At 46.0% G+C, this 16,631-nt stretch overlaps 3 protein-coding genes across 5 annotated transcripts; 2 read left to right on the top strand and 1 right to left on the bottom strand.

Annotated features, from left to right (window-relative positions):
- Positions 1 to 560: 560 nt before the first annotated feature.
- On the bottom strand, positions 561 to 7,932 carry bicral (BICRA like chromatin remodeling complex associated protein). 3 transcript variants are annotated; one of them, XM_084669934.1, is made up of 13 exons: positions 7,533 to 7,932; positions 5,211 to 5,259; positions 4,973 to 5,018; positions 4,722 to 4,770; positions 4,391 to 4,456; positions 3,109 to 4,290; positions 2,908 to 2,977; positions 2,732 to 2,781; positions 2,579 to 2,628; positions 2,274 to 2,416; positions 2,084 to 2,178; positions 1,898 to 2,000; positions 561 to 1,795 (listed from the first exon to the last, which is right to left on the bottom strand). In XM_084669934.1, the coding sequence occupies exons 3-13, from the start codon at positions 5,011 to 5,013 to the stop codon at positions 1,332 to 1,334; spliced, it is 2,313 nt and encodes a 770-aa protein (XP_084526060.1). In that variant the 5' UTR covers positions 5,014 to 5,018; positions 5,211 to 5,259; positions 7,533 to 7,932; the 3' UTR covers positions 561 to 1,331. The 3 variants fall into 3 exon arrangements, with proteins under 3 accessions (XP_084526060.1, XP_084526063.1, XP_084526062.1); XM_084669937.1 differs by lacking the exon at positions 7,533 to 7,932 and adding an exon at positions 7,282 to 7,518; XM_084669936.1 differs by lacking the exon at positions 7,533 to 7,932 and adding an exon at positions 5,840 to 7,507.
- Positions 7,933 to 8,371: 439 nt separating this feature from the next.
- On the top strand, positions 8,372 to 9,715 carry tbcc (tubulin folding cofactor C). Its single transcript, XM_084669940.1, has one exon. It carries the CDS (start codon positions 8,487 to 8,489, stop codon positions 9,528 to 9,530), a length of 1,044 nt encoding a protein of 347 aa, XP_084526066.1. The 5' UTR covers positions 8,372 to 8,486; the 3' UTR covers positions 9,531 to 9,715.
- A 795-nt stretch (positions 9,716 to 10,510) lies between these two features.
- On the top strand, positions 10,511 to 16,294 carry prph2a (peripherin 2a (retinal degeneration, slow)). Its single transcript, XM_084670141.1, has 3 exons — positions 10,511 to 11,294; positions 13,119 to 13,365; positions 15,241 to 16,294. The coding sequence occupies exons 1-3, from the start codon at positions 10,714 to 10,716 to the stop codon at positions 15,445 to 15,447; spliced, it is 1,035 nt and encodes a 344-aa protein (XP_084526267.1). The 5' UTR covers positions 10,511 to 10,713; the 3' UTR covers positions 15,448 to 16,294.
- The last annotated feature ends 337 nt before the right edge of the window (positions 16,295 to 16,631 follow it).

A 16,631-nucleotide genomic window follows, 5' to 3' on the forward strand; every position in this document is an offset into this window, starting at 1 on the left:
AGGTCTATTCAATGTCTGTGTTCAAGAGAGGGTTGACATCAACTTCTGTGATGAGCATGGCACAGCCTAAATTTCAACACTAGGCTCTATAATATGTACTATCATATGCAGCCTGGCGCCCTCAGCAAGAGCAGGCTGAACCCCTCTTCCACAGTGTACACAGGGGTGTCTCTCAGGGAGGACCTGCAGACGAGGGGCTCAAACAAGTGGGGTTCAGATGCAGAGAGCTGGAGGTACCGGTCACACAACAAGGCCTAGAGGATGACCTCCCCCAGTGGACTACAGAGATTTGTAGACACGCTGGGCCCTCACAGGGAAGGACAACATGAGTGAAGGTTGATGACTGGGAGGTCATGGACTCACATGACCAAACACGCACCATCACACACGTGAAGAGACGCGGACAACAGAACACGTACTAGCATAGAGCAATATGCAAAGGCTGGACATAAGCAGCCAGGGTCAATCACATGAATCATTCACACATCAACTTACCGTGATCACAAAGCTAGGTCGTCACTTATATCACAAGTGACGTTTAAAAATGACAAGGAGAACGATTCCATCAACACAAAAAAAGATAAAACATGTTGTAACATATCTCCCTCAATCTGAGGGTTTACCCCCCCAAACACGAGCACGCCGTGTGTGTACAGGTGTGTAGGGGGTTCACATACCTTTAAGGTACAAAAGAAAAATGCCAAAATGGATCAAATGACAGAAAACTGGCAGACAAATGCTTTTAGACACATTGTGTGTATGTGTGTGGGGTTAACTTAATTCATTTATGGGAGAAAAAAACCATTGTCATCATAGACGGTTCTAGTCAGCTGACAGGCAGAGAGATGAGATAGTGATGTCATTCCACACTTGTTTTATGCAAATGATCCAATCCTTGTGTGAATGGGGAGTCATCTAAATGGCATGCCTGAACCAATTCATCTCTGCAGAATGTGTTGTACTGTATCATTTCCATATTCCTCTGAGGAACAATCCAAACTTCCCTTCCCAACTCATATCTGACTCCTGTGTCAGTTGCAAGACAATGCTTCTTGTAAACGTGTCAAGGACAACACAGAATTTCTCAGGCACAGAATCATTCAAATTCTCCTCATCCCCGGTCTTCTGCACAGTTATCGAGCACAGCGCTGCGCAGCACAGGGTGCAGGGGTGTGGATAGGACCACAAAGCCAACCTCCAACCCTAAGACACCCAGACAGAGAGGGAGGGAATGTTGAAAGACAAAAAGTGACCAAATAAGAGTCCCACCCAGGAGAGTATGTGGTGAGTGGGTGGAGGTTGGGAGCAGTCGGAAGCAGCAGGTGGCAGGTCTAACATTCCAGAATGCTGTTGACCGCAGCCTCCAGGACCGAGTCTGTGTCTGTGGCTGGGGGCGAGGACAGCTCTGGGGGGAGGTGGGGCTGGAGGGATGGGGAGGACAGCTGAGACACCTGGTAGTGAGGGGGTCCTGCTGCCAGGGCTGTGGGTGGAGAGAGGCTGGCATGCTGATGGTTGCTGGCAGCTACGAGGCTGTTGTTGGAGCCGTAGGTGTGCCGTGTCCTTTTAAGGTCCAGGATGCTTTTGGCAGATGTGTCTATGTGCTGTGACAGACCCCCCCTTTCCTTCCCTCCTCCACCCCCCCCCGGGTCCCCATACCCGGCCTGGGGGTCTGTCCTTCCTGGCCCCTGGGGGCCCATGCCTGTCTGTCTGCAGCTGGTGGAGGGGGGAGGGAGGTAGGGCTCTGACAGGGCAGGGGACGGCTTCACTCCACAGCAGAACTCCTCCAGGAAGCCATCTGCACAGAGAGCACACTATCAACAGCTGTTCTGACACAAACACCTTTCTTTTTCTGGCTAGTCCCTCTCAGCCTCTTAGCCCAAACTGCAGCAGTCTTTACCCGGGTCAACTAGTACCATCCTCTTGTCCTGGGTCAGGTTACTACGTTCCTCCTGGTTGAAGGTCCTGTCGATCATCACCATCTCTGAAGAAGGACTAGAGCGCTGGACAGGACAGGAAGGACCTTCAGTTAGTAGCAGAACATGTGTGTGGGTGTGTGTGAGTGTGTGTGTGTGTGTGTCCTCACCTCAGCCTCCACCATGAGTAGACGTCTGTATTTGTTAACCATTGCCTGGGTTCTCTTCAGTACTTGCGTAGCCACAGACTCAAACTCTTCATCCACTGTGAACAACAGAACTGTCAGTTCACACACACACACACCTCTCTTTTCAGAGCCTTGCCCATTTCTATTATTTCAATCACAAGGTTGAGTTTACCAAGATAGAACTCATGATTTGGAGCAGCGCCCTGGAACACATGATAGGGCATGAGTCTGTGAAACGTATCTTCCAACGAAGTGAAACGCCTGTAGTCTGTTGACAACACTCCAGAATGATCCTTTCTCAGCTGCTGCAGAATCCTGAAGGAAAGAGAAGGTACACAATCAAAACACTACAGGACACTTGAGGCCTACGCACAGCTGTAACGCAGTAAGAATATGTGGTCAAATGATTTAGACATAAAGGGCCCTTTTCCTCCGGACACAGATGCAGGCTGCCACACAGCCAGTGTGAGCACTCACATGCCTCCTCTGGTGAGCTGGTGGGCTGCTGGACGCTTCTGGGTGCAGCCCTGAGGGAGATCACAGCCTCGTCATCACACTGACCAGCACATGTCACACCATCTCTTCTAACACCCCCACCCCATCACAAACACACAGCAACATCTCTGCTACCTGTGCAATCAGCAGGGAGTCCGGACAGATGGACGTGGTCGTTTTCATTGCTATAACAGCAAACAATGGGATGGATAGTCATTAATACCAGCACACTGAAAACACATCTATTTGATAGGTCACAGTGTGTGTGAGCACACACACACACACACACACCAACTGACAGGGGTCCTGACCTTTGGTGCCAAGGAGGTTGACAAGCTGTGCCTGTGAACCATCCTGGGAAAGGCCAGGTGATGAAGCATCCTGAGGAAGACAAGGACATATATTATGAAGAGACAAACACATATTCCTTAAGTAGGAAAGGCAGGAGGAAAGTAGTGGGAAGGCCAGAGAGAGGAGAGGCAGATGCAGGTGTCTGGAGGTGGCTGCTGTACCTGGGTGTAGTCTTGCTGCTCCTGAGGAGCCGGGCCGGGGGATAGGGAGGAGCTGTTGTGGGTCACCACCAGGCGCTGCACTGGGCTCTCAGAAACCTGCCCCCTGCCCACTCCTCCTGCGGCTGGGCCCACCAGCGTCAGACGCTGGTTACATGCTGCCTGGCCAGGGACAGGACTGCTCCCAGGGAATGTTGACCAACCCCCCACCGGCACACCTGCTGCCACGCCTTGGTTAACAATGAGTTGACCTCCAGCCGTGGCTGTGAAGTTCTGCCCGGCAACAAGCTGCACTGCATTCTGATTGGTGAGAAGGGTGTTGTTGGGGTCTGTGGGGCCATTGTGGACCGTGGTGGCTGGTGTAAGAGACACAGAGTACTGCCCCTGTGCCTGTCCCTGGCCCAGAGGAGAGTGCACCAGGATAGAGCCGTTGGCTGTGTATTGTCCCCCTACTGGGCTTGCTGTGTTAGCCACATTAGCAGTGGTGGTGGCAGGCTGGATGCCCAAGCTGTACAAAGTCTGAGACCCAGACTGGGGGGGTTTAGGCTGGATGGGTCTGACCAGTGTCTGTGTACCTCCTGGACCTCTCTGGATGATTATGTTCTGGAGAGGAATGTTCTTGAATGGCAAGCCCACCTGGCCCAGCTGAGCTGGGGGCGGGGTGAACACCTGCGCTGTGGCGGCCGGGGCGCCGGGCCTCAGCAGGATCTGAGGAGACCTGTCCAGGCTGCTCAACGTCATAACCCCACCGCCACCCCCAAACGGACCCAGTACCTGGATATGCCCGGCCGAGCCATTAGGCAGCTGGGATATCCCCTGGAGGAACTGACCCCCAGAGAAGGTTGCCGTCGCTGTGGTAACGACCCCAGTCCCCCCTCCATACCCCCCAGAGACCAGCTGGGAGGGGAAGGGGGTGGTGGCCTGGACCGAGGGCGGCTGAGAGTCCAGTAAGGCCTCCTGGGCCAGAGTCTGCTCAGTAATGTCTGCCTCAAGAAGGGACTTCTGGAGTATGTCAAAGGGCTGGTCCTCTCCACCCAGCTCCACCCCTCCAGGGGATGCAGCCTCCCCCAGCTCATCCTCGATGAACGACAGGCTGCTGGAGAGCTGAAGGCCTGTCCCCGTCGAATCTTCAGCAAACTCCCCCAGGGAAGAGGGGCCATGCTTGAGGTCAGAGTTGGCTCCAGCCTGAGACAGGAGAGATGGGAAAGGGTGGGATTTAGAGGACAAACCCCAAGAAAAGGGATGTAAATAAGCATACTATACATGTGAAAATATGTCAACTCACAGCGCTTCCAGCAAAGAAGCTCCCCGCAGGCCCATACGCTGCATTACTCACATCGTCCTCCTCGATCTGCAGAGACCAGGCTGTCAAGCATGACACAGAAAACATACATCTCCCTACACTTCTAGAATCATCAATGCTAACACCTCGCAAATCTCACAGAGAATGCAGACATTGAAATGTTGTCATTGTTCAGTGCTCAATTGTGTTGCTGGTAGCAAAATGTTTGTTATTGTGTTGATTTGTGGTGATTGTGGTGTGGCGTCTTATGAAAATACAACCCAGAGGTCTCAAATTGTTGACACTGTGGGGACAGTCAGTGGAGCACACTTACAGACTTGTTGTTGGAGCCATGGAGATAGTCATTTAACGCCTGCACATCTCTATGAGGAACACATTGAAGACAAAGGGGGGAAAACCAGATGAAAAAGGACAAAGACACAATGGGGAAGCACACATCAGCATGAGCACTTTTTAAACATGAAATGAGCTTGTAAATGGCCTGTAAATGATGCTTGTGTCTGATCGAAGCATGCAGAGCAGATGGTTTGACTTTCTAGAACTTATTTATTTGGAGTTGTTTACCCAATAATATCCAGAAGACGACGATCTTCCTCATCATCCATGACACCTGACAGAGCGGTGCAGGAGGAAGCCGTACAGGGAGGGAAATGTGAATGTTTATCATTGCCTCAACTAGCAGACACAAGGTTTCATGGTACCAAACTACCCTTTGTTAGGGGAACGTGAATACATCAGCATTGTAGTATGGTAACGGGAAGACAACTGTGGTGTGTTGAAAATATCTTAAGCATTCACTCACAGCTTTCTGGCAGAGAGCATGGAATCAGTCATTGAACACCCTTTATATCCTGTAGGGTGGGAGTGTGTGTGAAAAGACAGCAAGAGAGAAGGGGGGGGGGGGGGTACATTAAGAATAGCAGTACTATAGCCATTAAAAGCCTGTCCATAGGATCCTGCTAGTTATGAGACAGTGCAGCACTTTCTCCATCATCTTCCACACAGCCTGCTCATCCTGTCAACTCAGCTGCCACAGCTGATTGAATATGAAGGAGTGGAGTAATACCAAGGATGTCTTTGTACTTTTGGCATGTACTAAAATATGACCGTTCCTCCATTTGATGCAATTGTTACAACACTATTGAGTGTTGACAGGCATTCAAAGTGTGGTCGTCTGTGTTAGGACTATCCAGCAGACTAGCATGTTTTTTCAAATGTCTAAAGCATTGTTGAATGGAAATTAGAATTGTATTTTAGCAGGAAAGAATGTGGAGTATTTTTTGCACTTTGTAAAGTATAAATACATATTCGGATGACATGTTCGTATCAAATATTTCGTGTAGCGTGCATGTGCTTTCTGCAAAAGCATGGCGTACATGTTGCTTTCAAAATGGCAGCTGCTGCACTAACTCATCCACCATCTTTACTTACGAAAATGTTGTGCCAGCTCACTACATGGCCAAAAACAAAATGGATGTTGCAAGTAAACATGGAATTAAAATGATTTCATTGAAAATGCATTTCCTTTAAGATTGTTTATACATGTAGCTACCTACTGCTGTCTTTACCCAGAAGTGACGAAAGAACAATGAAAATAGAGACAGTAGTAGCTCTTGCTAACACGGCTATCATTTCGATACCTATGCTAACCATCTAACTTCAAATAATGAACCAAGCAGTTAATACAGTGGTTGTTTTATTTCACATTTTCAGCCAGAGCAAATTGGTATCTCTTTGGACAGTGTTGGTATATCTAGCTAGAGATAAATAGCTACCTAGCCAGAACAGTCGACACGGACTACGCATTTTTTGTTGGTTCCATTTTGTTGAGCTAGTGCTAGCTACGTCGTAGTGCTAGCTCAACATTTTTATAAATTAGCAGACTTGTTCGGTAAGTGCAGCCCTAGCAGGAGGTATATGTAACACGTGGATTGGGATAAATTGGTTGAAATTAAATTAAGCATATAAATGTGAATACATTTAGAGGCCGCGGTTTGCAAATATGTTAAATAAATTCTGCCAACCAATCTAATTTTAACACAGATAGCTAAACTTGCTACAGAAGCTCGAGCCTTTAAGTGAAATGGCGACAAAATTACTGAAACAGTTCGTCAATAGCCAGAACCTAGCTCGCTCTACCTAATTAAATAATGGAAGCACATACGCAACTACCCAGCCACACGGGGTTGCAGTAATTTAGTTAGTAGTTCAGTACATACGAATTTGTCGAAATGTTTTACCCAATTAGCTAGCTAACTAGCCTAACTTTCGATATCGAAATAACACCCACCAAAACTGTCCCCCTTAGCATTGTGCTACCCCCAGTTAAACAATCCAACACGGTCGTTTAGCGGGTCAATTGAACTGTATAGAAACGTCGCTAGAGTCACCTAATGTAGCTACAGCTAGCGATTTTTATGTCCAAAAATAGACTGAATCGACAATGATAATCTCATCCGAGCACAAAAGCTTGTCCTCGTCCTCTCCAGTCTCTCTAGCTAGTCGTCGTCGCTGACGCGCAATTTCTCTGCTGGGGTTAGACGAGGGAGGCTTCCATTTCTTCTTTTTAGTTCATCTGCCAGCATGCAAAACGTCACATTTCTCTCGATTTGCTGAACAGACGATTTCAATAGGGGAATTTACGCGAGCATCAAGTCTTCAAACAAGCAGTTGTTCGGGATAGCCACTCCGTAACATTTTACTGGTAACCACCGGCCTGTCAAGGTTGGCTAGCTGGCTACGCTGCCATAGTCTATTTTAGAAACGACGGGTAGAATTCGTTGTTACGGCTAACGGACTAAACAGTGCTGAGCTATAAATATTTATTTCGATTAGCATAACACGAAGACGACCGAAAAGAAGCAAACCCTTACTACTGTCTCACTCCTCTTGAAACCCAATATCTCCATTTGGCAACTTTTAATTTGCTCCCCCCTCCTTCTCCTCCTCCTCCTTCTCCCTCTCCCACATATATTTTTCTCACTGTCTCTCTTCTGTCTCAGATAGATTTTTCTCTGCACTCTCACTCTCTTCCCTCCCTGAAGGAAGAGAGGAAGGAGGTTGTGTGTGTTTTTTCCTTGAAAATTTTATCACAAAATTATAATACACTCAAAGGGAAACTCACCGTCATGAAAAAGCAGTGCCTTGTCAACGGGGTTTCCTCGCCATCACCGCACGGGTCGTCGGGGTAGTGCACAGAAGGCAGCATCACAGAAACCTACAGTACAATAAGTACTCATACAGGACTTACCAGTAAAAGATATCATATCGACACAAAGCTATCTGTTATCATAGATTAATTACCCTCTACATTCTAACCCAAATAATATATATATTTCCGTCCCTATAAAAATGTAAAATTGCAATTGTGGTCTTGACCATAACAAACGGTAGGGGGCGGGCCAGAAATCGATGCCACACCTTAATTTGACAGCAGCTCATAGCCACACACTGGCTACGTTATGGTTCAGTGTGAAATCAGTGGATTCACTAGTTTACCCCAAACATGTATTTGTATTATTCTGTCCCCCTTTACACAGACATAACTTAAACAAAATGTTGTTTGTGTACATAACTGAGTTGTGTCATTGACGATACTTGGATTGCATTCGAACATTTCACTGAAGTAATTTTTTATATCCGTAGTCTAATAATTTGCGTTAATTATGCCTTTATTCCTTTCAAATAAATAGTCACACGTCTTATTGCACGCATGGATATAGACTGGGTTTGCCTCAAATTGTAATACCTTTGTAATAATATTTCTTCACAAAAAAGAGGACGTGGAAATTTGCTATTATGATAGCTGAAATTATTTTATTTCGGCCCAATGTCCCCCCTCTCATTCTTTCATAATGTCAACGCACTGCAAGCCAAACCCAGACCCTACGCACGCGCTTCTGCATTCACCAATCACATTCCAGCACACTTCAGAATATATCCTCTATCCAATGAGAGAGGAGTTTGTTTGTAAGTGGGATCACCACTTCCGTGTTGTTCTTCGGTCCTACCTAGGGTGAAAATCATATTTTGATTCTAGGTTTCTACAGTAGGCCACTACAAGAATTTGTCAGTGGAAATGGATGTTGTGACCAGCGATAGTCAGGGAAATGGTGACTCAGGTCCCAGCGACACTGTTAAAATTCCAGAGAGGCTACTGAAACGTGATCAGTTGAGGATAGAGGATGTAGAAAGGCGGAAGGAAGAAAAAGAGAGCCTATCCGTAACCGAGGAGAGGAGCGAGTTCTTTTCAAGCACGTTTAAAAGCGAGCGGTTGGCAATTGAGAGACTCATGTCGGCCTGCTCTGAGGATGACTGTGCGTTTGCGACGCAAACATTGGAAGAGGTGACACTGAAGACACAACAACTCCAAAAGTTTTTAAACGATAGCATGACATTTCTGACGCAGTACGAGCTGAGACAGGCACAAGCGTCTCTTCAAAAACTGCAAACCTCTCTGGCTGAGAAAAGAGAGGTGGTTTTGCCCAAGAAAAAATTCGCCTTTCGTTCTCGTAATGCTGGTGCAAGTAACCCAAAAGTAACCGCAGTAGTCGCAGATTCCCCTGCATCTGCCACGACTGTCGATTCTGGGGGTGTTAAATTGCCCGGAACTTCCCATCCGGATCAGTGTGGGTTCTCCCGCATCAGTTCTCAGACGCTGATCAAGTCAGCTGAGGAGATCCTAAAACAAGATGTGCTGCTGACACACCTGACTAATTGCAAAGTTCGTCTTTTTGGTGCCCCAAGTACTTTGCATGTTAAACATGTCCGTGACTGTGAGATCTTGTGTGGACCGGTGTCTAGTTCAATATTTGTTGACCACTGTACAAACTGCGTTCTGGTCTTCCCCTGCCAGCAACTAAGAACTCACAACACCACTGACACTGAGGTGTATCTGCATGTCACAAGCCGAGCCATCATAGAAGACTGCCAAAGGGTCCGCTTTGCCCCCTTCTCCTGGTCATACCCCGGTCTGGACAGTGACTTCCTTGTGTCTGGTCTGGACCAGAATAGAAACAACTGGACCCAAGTGGATGACTTTAATTGGCTCGCCACAAGCACCCCCTCCCCAAACTGGACTGTCATCCCAGAACCTGACAGAAGAAATGACTGGGATGTCTAGAAGTACACACCCATCACGAGTGGATTTTAAACAGTCAGTAGATCAATAAAATACTGTTCCTTCAGTCCCAACCTGACACTGTTAAAATATCAAAACTGTTAACTGATGTACTTAACTTCACATAAATTTGCTCTGTGTCTATAATCAAACAATATGAATAAAAATGGCTGATGGCTTGATTTAAATACCTCTTATTTCTTTCTGTTTCGTATTGTATTGTGTGCATGTCTCAAAGTTGAAGCTGATCTATAGAAATCTTCTAGAGTAACATCTAACTTTAATGACAAACTGATGTTAAGTCTCCCTACTTCCTGCTCTGTAGTGTGGAGTGACAGACAGGTCAGAGAGGCTATATGGAGTGCAGGTGAGGCAAACTGGGTCATGGGCAGGTATAGGCATTGGCGTGGTGTGCAGCTTCACTTACTATGAGGGAATTAGAGAGGCATTAGTTGAACAGCACCTTTTTCCTTTGTGTAGAATAACATCCTGTCTGCTGAACTCAGAGACCCCTGTGAATATAGTATTCATGCAGTTGGCTCCACCTTCACCTTCCAGGTGTGGTTAACTGTTAACTGTCCTTATTACTGTGCCCTCATGCTACCATTGGGGCGACCTTAACCACGTGAACATTCAAACCAATTATGGTCCCCTGCAACAGCTTACGATCAGGCTCATCTTCTGCAAATGGGATCAGGCTACTTACAGGGGCTTAGCATGACGTACAGCAACTTTGAGTTTAATCATGAGGATCCTCAGCAATCGTCTGCTCGTAGGGAAAGGAACATCACGATTAGCTTCACCTGTGAGATCAGCCACGTTAGGAGGGAAAGTTTTGGACCAGAACAAATTAAACCGAGAGAACATTACTCAGTGTCCCATTGAGAGTTTTTGGAGATTGATGCGTTATGGGAGACTAGACTTGAGGAATAAACACAATCCCTCTGTTCGTGTCTTCTCAATTTCTTCACTTTGGGATGGATTATAGATCTGGGCTGACTCTCCTGTCCTGCTGGACCAGCCAGAGGAGACCCTGATCACAGACACCAGTCCACAGGACCTGAGGTTGAACTGAGGCAACAGAAGTGAAGACTAAGGGTCCAAGGCTGGATAAGTCCCCTACAGCTTGTGAGATATCTGTGTAGTATCTGTTTAGAACTGTTAAGAACTCATCAAAGGTTAAAAAATGGCGCTCATGAAGGTGAAGTTTGACTTGAAAAAGCGTGTCAAACTGGCCCAGTTTGTCTGGTTTATGTACTGGTTCTCAGTAATGGCCGGGGTGCTGGTGTTCAGCATGGGCCTGTTCTTTAAGATTGAGCTGCGGAAACGCTCAGAGCTCATGGACAACAACGAAAGTCACTTTGTTCCCAACTTGCTCATTGCAGTGGGTCTGCTTGCCTGTGGCATCAATGCCTTTGGAGGCAAGATCTGCTATGACTCCCTGGATCCTACCAAGTTTGCCAAGTGGAAGCCCATGCTGAAGCCCTTCCTGGTGTCGTGCGTGATGTTTAACGCCCTTCTGGTGTTGACGGCTCTGCTCTGCTTTCTTATGAGAATTCCCTTGCAGTTCACGCTGGCAGAGGGGCTGAAGAATGGCATGAAGTTCTACAAAGACACAGACACCCCTGGTCGCTGTTACATGAAGAGGACCCTGGACATGATGCAAATGGAGTTCCGTTGCTGTGGCAACAACAACTACAAAGACTGGTTTGAAATCCAGTGGGTTAGTAACCGCTACCTGAACTTTGGGGCAAAAGAAGTAAAAGAGTAAGTGACCCATCTATGTTGAGCTACACATTCCTAAACCTACCTATGCATTTAGAGCTACCTAGCATCTGGTAGAATGCAGGTCCAACCCAGCACTATATCAGCATGTGTTTCAACAGGAGCAGGAAGTCAGATGGCTGAGTGGTTAGGGAATCGGGCTATTAATCAGAAGGTTGCTGGATTGATTCCTGGCCATGAAAAATTAAATAGTTTCCTTGGGCAAGGCACTTCTCCCCACTTGCCTCGGGGGAATGTCCCTGTACTTACTGTAAGTTGCTCTGGATAAGAGTGTCTGCTAAATGACTAAATGTTAACACTAAAGACTGTTGTCTTGAATGAAGAAAAACACACAGGTGTCTCAGGCTACTTTTGTACATAGATATGACGATGTGTTGACCACATACCCTGTGAATAAGAGTTAAGCTCTGATTTCCAGTTGTGGTAAGAGTTTAGAGTACATGGATGAGAAATTAGGAAAATAGGTCAGCAATATGAGGCCAAATTTCTGTGTAAGGTAACAGAAGGAGTACAGGGTTAGTGGAATCTAGGTGTTAGTGAGGATGTTGGATTGCTGTAACAGGATGGATGGTTTCTATGGATTTTATGGGGGGGGCAGGGGTATCCGGTCAGTATACGTTTTAATTGTTGTGGTTTTACATAGAATGAGGTATCAGGTGGTGTTCTCAGACTCAAATCCTCTTGGATTGCATTTCTTCATCCTCCAGGGTTTACTGTCTTGTCCAATCAGCACTGAACCTGGCAACATGATATGAATAGACATTGCCAGGTAGTTCCTTGCACACACAGATTCACCAATGGACCATGACGCAATTTAACAAATGAGCATCATTGACAAACTGAGAGACACATTTAGACACATTATAGATTGACTGACCTAGAGCTTCTCATAAGAGTGTGTTACTATTGAGAACATAAATAACCACTGTGCCAGACATCGTTTAAAACATTTAAATGACACCCTCCTTACAAAACCTTTATTTCATCTTATTCAGCATTGCTACTTGACGGTGCATTTCTCCAAGGACTTTGAATGACTTAATGCTCTTTCACATACAAAGACACACACAGTCAATGATTGTTTCTCTGTAAGGAGATTGTAATCAGCTCTGTGACCTGTAATGAGGCACATACTGCCTCTTGAGTTAATTGCCTTTGTCAGGGTTAAAGGGGTTAATCCTGTCACATACAGGCCAAGCAGATATGTTGCAGTTTATTTCACTTTCAAATGTAGTCAGATCTCCATTAGCTGTTGAATTAGCCACAGTTACTTTTTACAGTTACATTACATAAAAAAAACCTTAACAGGCAGAGACTTGAATGAAGACACTTATGCTGAATACATTATCTTAGATCAAATACATGTAGATGAAATGGACCTTTGTGCTGACCAATTTATATGTTGATATATCTTGATACACTTTCTATTACAGTAAAAATGTTACAGTTGAATTATTAATCAGCATCCAAGCCATCTGCAATGGCACTGCTTAATCAAATATGCCTTTAATGTAGTGGTGAACACTGCCTCTAATGTAGAGGTGTTTAACACAAGGCCTTGACATTCAGCAGATTAAAGGTAGGGATTGTCATAGTAAGTTGTGGTAGCTTTGTCCTGATAGTGTTTTGTTATTTTGATGAAGTGAATCCTTCAGGTGTCTTTTGTAAGCTCGGAAACCATTTAGGGAAAGGTTTATTATTTGTTGTAGCTCAAAGATATCAAATATTACATACGATACATTACTGATCTCTGAAAAATTGAATGTATAGGATGCTGACCTTTGTCTTCTGCCCTTCCCTCTGCAGTCGTATTGGCAGCAATGTGGATGGTCAGTATCTGATGGATGGGGTTCCCTTCAGCTGCTGTAACCCCAGCTCCCCCAGACCCTGCATCCAGTACCAGGTCACCAACAACACAGCCCACTACAGCTATGACCACTACACCGAGGACCTGAACATCTGGAAGAGGGGCTGCCGCGATGCCCTGCTCTCCTACTACGGAGGCCTGATGAACACCATAGGAGCCCTGGTGTTGCTGGTGACCATGCTGGAGGTAAAGGAACCCACACACAAACACAATGACACAGCCTCTCAACAACTGGGAGGTGCATGCCTTGTTCCCTGATCCCTCTGTGGCCCAGGCTGCTGTGGGTGGGTTGTGGCCCCTGCTACATGTTAGCTCACAAGTGTCCTTAAAGAAGAGCATGACTGCATCTACCCAGCTATCCTTCTGTGTCCATATTCAGCTGTCGCATATCATCACATCCACTTCAAACAGTCACCATAACACCCGTGTGCTTGTCATAATTTCTTCCTTTCTCAGTCCTGTACTTAACAGAATGTGTGCCAAACCTTTATTTTGATACGTTTTGTTTTCAGAATGATTAACTCAGCTCATACAATAGGGATTTGTCCGATCTAGAAATCATAAAATCAAGTAGTAGACTCTTTGTCTCTTTGTTTAATGACTTAGACTAAGACACCTGAAGCTCATCAAAGACAAAAACAACCAAAGAGATCCTACACCTGGAATAGCCATGGTTACGTAAGTGTCCCCAGGGTGGCACAGATAGCTGTCCTGTAGATCCATCAGGGGCGGAGCCAGACACTAACCCACTTTCTGGAATTAATTAAGTACTTGTGTACTATGTGTACTATGTCCACATTATCTGTCATGTTTTGGAATCTGTATTCTTTGTGGTGGTGTTTGTCAATCTTTGATGTTTGTGTGTAAGTGGTCCCAGTAGTTGTAGTTACATTTGCTGTGTGAGTAGAGATTCACATTCTCACCCACAGGTCATTTATAACGATTTTTGTCCTTCTTGGATGATAAATTGTGAGTTACGTGGGCTGTCCAATTAAAACCCATGATTAGATACGGTCTAACCACCAGAGCTCTCTAACCCTAACCCTGGGGGTCAGATGGCTGAGCGGTTAGGACGTTGGGCTATCAATCAGAAGGTTGTTGGTTTGATTCCCGGCCGTGCCGAATGATAGTGTGTGTCCTTGGGCAAGGCACTTCACCCTACTGTCCTCGGGGAGAATGTCACTGTACTTACTGTAAGTCGCTCAGGATAATAGTGTCTGCTAAATGTACATGTAACCCTACGTGTCCCCTACAGTGTTTTTTAACACTCTGCACCGCTTGCCTTCCCACAGTACACCACGCTCGGAGGCGTGTCCGACAGGAAAATACAGGTTCTCTAAGGTCGCTGTTGTAGTCATGGCCAAGCGTGCAGACTTGGGTTCATGTACTCACAATATCGATCAACATACCACTTTTACACAACATTTGTGTAAAAATACACAATGTTTCACTCATGCAAGATTACAGTAGATTACATGTTACGCCACCGTTCACTCAACCAGTCGTGTGTCGGCTGGGCTAGTGAGCTAGCAGTGGCACAGACGTGGCACTTTGAAGTATAAAAACACACCAGGGACACTAACAACATCGGCAATCCTGCACCATACATTATTATTTTTATGTAATCTTTAAATTCAAGCTTGTCACATTATGTAACTTGGTTCTGAACAGGACTGGTTGTGCAGCTGGTTGTAGAGCAATCCTATTGGCCAACGCTAGCGTTTAACGTTCCTCATTTACATAAAGTTGAGAAATTACAGCTTGCAACGCTTCGCTCCGCTTGCCTTTCCACAATGACCTAGGCGAGCGTCAAAGCCCAGTTTCATTGAAAAAGAATTGGAAGCCAACGCCCTGCTCCGCTGTAGTGGACACGCACTCTAACCCAAGCATTTTCACAGGCTTGATGCTTGCTTAGTGAGGAAGCCTGTGTAGAGGCTCAGATTAGAGCTGTCCTGAGGATCAGGTGGCCATGAGGGTGAAGGCTAAGGGGATGCTGGGGGTCTGGGTCAAGGTAGAGTGTGCCACCAGGCCCAGGATGACGACTCTCCCTCTACCCTGCAGGTGGGTGTGATGGTGGGTCTGCAATACGTGAACACCTCCCTCTCCACCCTGGCCAACCCAGAAGACCCAGAGAGTGAGAGTGAGGGCTGGATCCTGGAGAAGACTGTGAAGGAGACCTTCACTGACATCATGGCTAAGATGAAGAACATGGGCAAAGGCAACCAGGTGGACGAGGGAGCGGAGGCTCCTATCGCCACGGTGAGCTGAACAAGCTCCACCCATATAAACTGAAACCACTCTCACTGAACAGGGGAGAGAGAGAGAGAGAGAGAGAGAGACAGAGAGAGAGAGAGAAAGAGAGAGAGAGTGAGATTGGTGTTGCTACTATTTTACCCACATAAAACATACTAAACAATACTATAAACACATTTGGCTTGCTTTTTGATACATACAAACAAATGGACTTCAGTATTGTGTAAAGGGAAGTACATCATAGGTCCCTGAGTACATATAGAAAAATGATAGCAGAATTTATGAAAAGTGTGACCCTTCACACCGAAGACAGAAACACACGCACAGTCTCAGACAACAGCTCTGCTTTGAAGCAAATTCTCATTGTGGGATTCTCTCTTTTTGTTTGATAGGTAAAGAATTGTATTGCTTATTTCATGTTTTTATTTTATTTTTAATTTCCATCCTGTCTATACTCAAATGTGGGAACACAACAAACCAACAAGCTAAAGGTCTAACACCAAAAAATGCATACTATCAAATTATTTGCATTTTACCACAATGGGAAAGTATATTATTCCTTTTAATGTGAAATTTAAGGTCAGTACTACAAGGTCAGGTGAGCAGGTGTGTCGTTTTCAGAGAGGTGTGGGGATGGTGGTTGCTATGCAGCCCCCCCTCCCAAGGTTTAACGGTTAAGGAGTCAAGTTGGTATTGGTAGCTCAATGAGCAGTTTTTTTAATAGTGATTTCACTTGTAGGTAAATAATAGGCTACATGCAAAGAAAATAAATGACATGTCACACAAAACACAGCTCAACTTCCACTGCATTCATCTTAAAAGGCTGGGTTGTGCTACTGAGATGGGGTAGGAGTGGGAAGGAGAGGGGAGCGGTCATTCTGGGGTCTCTCAGGGCTGGGGAGAGGGGGAACTCTGGAGTGTAGGGCTGGAGCCAAAGTGAGGGGGAAGGGGCAGGCACCGGAGGGAACCATGGTAACCACAAAGCTGGGGAGGACATTTGAGATTGGCAGCTAAATCCCTCCCACAGAACCCTGAAATCTGACCCCTCACCTTCACCACTCAGTGTTCCTGTGTCCTATTATATGTGTCTATTTTAGGTATGGACCTGCTGTAAATACCATTCTCACACACTCAAACACCAATAACTGGGCTACTGTCTTTGTAAATAGTGTAGAATTGATACAATACTTTTTTTAAAC

This window comes from Hypomesus nipponensis, chromosome 13 (assembly GCF_054491055.1).
Source record: "Hypomesus nipponensis isolate SF chromosome 13, ASM5449105v1, whole genome shotgun sequence".
Lineage (NCBI taxonomy): Eukaryota > Metazoa > Chordata > Actinopteri > Osmeriformes > Osmeridae > Hypomesus > Hypomesus nipponensis.